The sequence below is a fragment of the Crotalus tigris genome, unplaced genomic scaffold (assembly GCF_016545835.1).
Source record: "Crotalus tigris isolate CLP2741 ecotype Arizona unplaced genomic scaffold, ASM1654583v1 scf7180000018650.477379, whole genome shotgun sequence".
In the NCBI taxonomy this organism is placed as follows: Eukaryota; Metazoa; Chordata; class Lepidosauria; order Squamata; family Viperidae; genus Crotalus; species Crotalus tigris.
The window spans coordinates 447455-453626 of record NW_024097124.1 but is presented as its reverse complement, the minus strand read 5'-3'; the positions used below and the strand labels follow the sequence as shown (position 1 = coordinate 453626).

General features: G+C 41.9%; 1 protein-coding gene across 1 annotated transcript in view; it reads right to left on the bottom strand.

Annotated features, from left to right (window-relative positions):
• Positions 1-209: 209 nt before the first annotated feature.
• LOC120313374 (sodium channel protein type 5 subunit alpha-like) overlaps positions 210-6172 on the bottom strand; it is a 69247-nt gene continuing 63284 nt past the window's right edge. Inside the window, exons 17-18 of the mRNA XM_039355250.1 lie at positions 3470-3740; positions 210-1768 (exon numbers count right to left, since the gene is read on the bottom strand). Of these exons, the coding sequence (XP_039211184.1) occupies positions 615-1768; positions 3470-3740 (1425 nt within the window). The 3' untranslated portion in view covers positions 210-614. The remainder of the gene's footprint in view (positions 1769-3469; positions 3741-6172) is intronic.

Here is a 6172-nt window from a genome sequence, read left to right as displayed (position 1 = left end):
ATTCACTGCTTCTGGAGGCAGGTTGTTCCATTGGTTAATTGTTCTAACTGTCAGGAAGTTTCTTCTTAGTTCTAGGTTGCTTCTCTCCTTGATTAGTTTCCATCTGTTGTTTCTTATCCTGTCTTCAGGTGCTTTGGAGAATAGCTTGATTCCCTCTTCTTTCTGACAGCTCCTTAAATAGTGGAATACTGCTACCATGTCACCCTTAGATATTTTCTTCATTAAACTAGGCATATCCAATTCCTACAACCGTTCTTTGTATGTTTTAGCCTCCAGTCCTTTCATTGTGTCATCCAGCCATCACTGAAATGACACAATGCCTGTCCTTTGACATAACACAGATTGATTCTAGAAGATACTATATAAATCATTAGGGCAGAAATGACATATGGTTCCCAGAATTTTCAGATTATCGCAATGAACAAAACATCCGGAATATAGATGGTTGGGGAACTCTGCTCCAATGCAATCTTTAATTCCCACTGTGGATCTGTAAGAGTTTATACAAACACTAATGGAAAAGCTCCTGAGTTAACTATTTATGAATTATTATTATTATTGTCTGTTTCCAGGAAAACTCTGCTGTGACAAGAGAAAAATCAGTGAGAGTAATATCACTTTGTATTACCATTACTGTCAGGGAACTCCTCCTGTTGAATGTCAGAAGCGATGTTAGTCACATTACTGTAGGATGGAGGAATGACAACTGAAGATAAGCTTTGAGAATTATTGGACTGGATGTCTTCATTTTCACTCAGACTGAACACAGATAGGTTTTCTTCTTCTGGAATATTCTCCAAGGAGATAGTTACACAGGGTTCCTGAGAAGCTTTCTTTCCTACATGGTGGAGGTGCATCCGAAAAGCTCTTTGAATTACGATGGCAGACTCATCCTGCTTTCTCTTGGGAGTTGTCACAATAGGCTCATAGGCAATCTTCTCCGGATATTTTTCCTCTATTTGGGACTCAAACGAGTCCATTTCTCCAGCTTCTCCTAGTACCCTTTTCGTAAAAGCAAACAAAATATCCAAACAATGGATTTTATTCCCATTGACTATCGGAAGGTCCATGGACAACAACTGCTGGCTATTTGGTTTCGGTATTCGTAAAGGTTCTGCCAGGGCATCTGCAAAGTCAGACAGTGCTGAGTAAGAAATGAACTGGGTTGCTTTGGGGTCAAATTTTGCCCAGATCTCATAAAATATTTCAAAGTCATCATCCCCTAGTGGCTCTGTGCTCTCTTCTGTGGCAATATTCAAATTCTCAATGATGACAGCGATGTACATGTTAACTACAATCAGGAACGAAATAATGATGTAGCTGACAAAATAGGCAATGGCCAGCTTGCTATTGACGCAGGGGTTCTTCTGGGGCATGGAGTTAATGTTCGGAGCACAGGAATAGTTGTCCTGATGGGTGATCATCGGTCCAAGAAGTTCATCCCAGCCGGCAGAGGTGGTTATCTGGAAGAGGCAAAGCATGCTATTGCCAAAGGTCTGGAAGTTGAAAATATTGTCAATCCCTTGTACCCAACTTGCGCAGGAGAAATTAGCCATGCCAAATATAGCATAAATGAACATGATCAAGAAAAGGAGGAGACCAATGTTGGTGAGAGCAGGAAGGGACATCAACAGGGCGAAAAGCAGGGTGCGCAGTCCCTTCGCGCCTCGGATCAGCCTCAGGAGGCGGCTAACACGGATCACTCGAATGACTCGCAAGATTGTCGGCGGGAAATTGAGACGTTGCCAAAGCTGGGTTGCGGCAAGGCCTGGGGAAAAAAAACAAAAACAGGCTTCTTTTCAATATCTTTCAATTTAACATAAAACTCTGTTCTTCGGTACTGGTCCTCGAATTGCGAATTCCTTTTGTTTAGGAATGGCTCAAAGTTGCGAGAGCTTTAAAATAAGTGACTTGTGACTGTTTTTCACCCTTATGCCCATTTCAATCCCAATGGTCATGTGATCAAAATTCAGACCTTTGGCATTGGTATTTATGATGGCCGCAGAGTCCCGGGGTCATGTGATCACTTGTCACAACCTTCTGACAAGCAAACTCAATGGGGAAGCCAGATTCATTTTACAACCACGCGGCTAAGTTAACAGCTCCAATGATTCACTTAACAATTGTGGCCATAAAACGGGGCAAAATTCAATGAACAGCTACCTTGCATGGCAAAGGAAATTTGGGGCTCAATTGTAGTCATAAATTGAGGCCTACCCATCCCTTTGGCCTTCCAGAAGGGCATTGAAACTTCCTTCTTTGCTGGTTGTTCTGGGGACCTGATGGAGACACTCATGAAGTAACAGACCACATGTCTGTTTAGTCTGTGCTCTTTGTAGTTTTTAACCGATTTTGTATTTCTTTGAATGCTCTTATTTTTATGATGTTATTGCACTGCAAGCCAGACTCATTCACTGTGGATAGTGAGACGGGCAGTATTGTATAGCTTCAGTAGTCAAGGAGAAGACCAGCATAGTTACAACATTATGTTTATTGACTCAAACTAGAACTGGAGAACTACAGGCAATTGCCTGTAATTTATACTCTGAGCCCACAGGGCCTTAACCAATCACAATACTTGAAAAACCCACCCAAATATGAATATTCAAAGTTTCCCTCCAAAACAGTTGGAGTTAACACTCAGGGTCATCTAAAGGTTAGTTTCATTTTAGCTTCACAAGCAGTTGGAGTTAAGTTAGTTTCACTTTAGCAGGGATTGACACAATTTATATATATATTCAATACATAACAGGCAGCATATGAATTTAAATAAATGAATGAATAAATAAAATAAAAAAAACAGATTTTAATGATGGGTAATGGTGGTTGGGATCTGCCCCAAAAGAGCAAATTGATGGATTATTTTTTAAAAAACGTGATTCACACACATGCACAAACACAGGATCCAAAGATTCATTGCCTGAGGCTTGCTGAGGCTATGCCAGTTTACTATTTTCTAAATTCTGAATTATTTCTCTTCCGTGCAACATTTTACAACCAATTCTTGCAACCGTGCATTCCTAAGTCTGCATTATACAGGTAGTCTCGACTTGCAACAGTTCGTTTAATGATAGTTCAAAGTTGCACTAGGGGAAAAAATGACTTATGACCACACTTTTCACACTTACGAGCACTGCAGCATCCCCGTGGCCATGTGATTAAAATTCAGGGAATTGGTAACTGACTTGTACCTATGACAGTTTCAGTGTCCCTGGGTCACATGATCCACCTTTTGTGATCTTCTGACAAGCAAAGCCAAAGGGAAAACCAGATTCACTTAACCAATGTCTCACTGAAGAACAGAAATGATGGGCTCCATTGTGGTCGTAAGTTGAGGACCACCTGTACATGTGAAGCGGAAGTTTATGACTGTAAATAAGTATGCTGTGCCAAATGTTATTTGCCTTAGAGCTTGCTAGCATTGGCAGGCAATCACCTTGTAAACAAAACAAACAAAAATCCTACTTACTAATTATTGAAAGAATTACAACCACCAAATCAAATATGTTCCAGGAGTCTTTAAAGAAATAGAGCCTCAGAGCCAGGAGCTTCATTAAACACTCGCCAGTGAAGAGGGCAACAAAGGCACAGTTGATCTTTTCAAGAAGTTGGTCAGCAGCCACGCCTTGATCTTCGTATTCCACAGCCATGACCAGCACGTTCAGGAAGATAAGGCTTATAATGAAAAGTTCAAAGGCTTGCTTGTTTACGATATCAAAAAGAAATCCTTGGAACTGGTTCTGTGGAAGGGAGGGAGGAAAAGAGGGGGGGAGAAGGAAATGAGAGGGAGGGAGGGAGGGAGGGAGGGAGGATGGAAGGAAGGGATGGAGGGAAGAAAAGAGAGGGAGAGAGGGAAGGAGGAAAAGAGAGGGAGGAAGGAAAAGGGAAGGAGGGAGGGAGGAAAAAAGGGAGGGACAGAAAAGAGGGGGGAGGAAGGAAAAGAGAAGGAGGGAGGGAAGAAAAGAGAGAAAGAAGGAAGGAAAAGATAAGGGGGAGGGAGGGAGGGAGGAAGGAAGGAAAAGAGAAAGAGGGAGGGAAGGAGGAAAAAAGGGAGAGACAGGGAGGGAGGGATGAAAAGAGAAGGAGGGAGGGAGGAAAAGAGAGAAGGAAGAAAAAGATAAAGGGGAGGGAGGGAAGGAGGAAGGAAGGAAGGAAGGAAGGAAGGAAGGAAGGAAAAGAGAAGGAGTGAGGGAGGAAAAAGGGAGGGGCAGAAAACAGGGAGGGAGGAAAAGAGAGAGAAGGAAGAAAAAGATAAGGGGAAGGGAGGGAGGGAAGGAGGAAGGAAGGAAGGAAAAAAGGAGGGAGGGAGGAAAAGAGAGAAAGAAGAAAAAGATAAGGGGAAGGGAGGGAGGGAAGGAGGAAGGAAGGAAGGAAGGAAGGAAGGAAGGAAGGAAGGAAGGAAGGAAGGAAGGAAGGAAAAGAGAAGGTGGAAGGGAGGAAAAGAGAGAGAAGGAAGAAAAAGATAAAGGGGAGGGAGGGAGGGAGGGGGGAGGAAGGAAGGGAGGAAGGAAGGAAGGAAGGAAGGAAGGAAGGAAGGAAGGAGAGAGGGAGGGAGGGAGGGAAGGAGGGAGGAAGGTATTAGTGCCAAGATTCCAAAGTAGTTCAAATAGTTACATCAAGTCCTTCCATAATTATTTATCCCAATCTGAAAGTCACGAAGAGAATCTAACAGAACAAAGAAGTCAGAAAGGGAGGGAGAACCCTGGGGAAGACTTGAAAGGCTTCAAGGAGATCCTTCTATTGCTGTTGCTGCTGGAAGGACTAGAAGACCTCCAAGGCCCCTTCCAACTCTGTTATTCTGTCATTCTGAAGGACATTTTTGTATTTTCCTTTTAACCAGGTGCAGATGGAAGGCAGGTGAGCTGGCAGTGATCTCAGCAACTTCCCTATGATTCAAGGTGGCAGATTTATTGCAAACTAATCGGAGCTGACTTTGGCACAGTCTTTAAAATTTTGCTACGTTTACTTTAGTTTTATAAGCATATAATTAGTTACCCGGTCATTTAGCGACTGTTGGTACTGACAACCCCAATCATGTGATGCTCTTCGGATGCTTGGCAATTGGCCTGCATTTACAACATTTTACGATCACATTTTGTGATGCTTTTGACGGACACTGACATTTGTTTCATTTTTAGCAAAACTGGCCTGCAGCAAACCATAAGGTCACTTAGTGACCACACTGCTCATTTAATGACTGCAGTGTTCACTTAATGTCTATGGTGGCGACTTTACAATTGCTGCACTTGCTTAATGATCTCCAAAAGAAGGTCGTAAAATTGGGTTGGTCATGAGTTATAACCATGATATGTAGGTTTTATTATGGCCATAACTCCTGATCTGTTTGTAACCCGTTGATTAATAATATGAATCGTAGCAATAGCACTTATATACCGCTTCACAGTGCTTTACAGCCCTCTCTAAGTGGTTGACAGAGTCAGCTTGTTGCTCCCAACAATCTGGGTCATTTAGATTCATTCAGAATGATAGATAGATAGATAGATAGATAGATAGATAGATAGATAGATAGATAGATAGATAGATAGAGAAATAGAGATAGAGATAGAAATAGATAGATAGATAGATAGATAGATAGATAGATAGATAGATAGATAGATAGATAGATGGATGGATGGATGGATGGATGGATGGATGGATGGATGGACGGATGGATAGATAGATAGATATAGATAGACAGATGATATAGAGATAGAGAAATAGAGATAGAGATAGATAGACAGATAGATAGATAGATAGATAGATAGATAGATAGATAGATAGATAGATAGACAGACAGACAGATACAGAGATACAGAGATAGCAATAACATCTAGACTTATATATACTGCTTCACAGTGCTTTACAGCTCTCTCTAAGGGATTTACAGAGTCAGCCTGTTGCCCCCCAACCATCTGGGTTCTCATTTAGATTCATTCAGATAGATAGATAGATAGATAGATAGATAGATAGATAGATAGATAGATAGATAGATATAGCAATTATATACCAATTATAGCCCTCTCTAGGCGGTTTACAGCCTATTGCCCCCAACAATCTGGATCCTCATTTTACCGACCTTGGAAGGACAGAAGGCTGAAGTCAGCCTTGAGCCCCATCAGGATCGAACTTCTGACAGTTGGCAGAGTCAGCCTCAAATTCTGCATTCTAACTC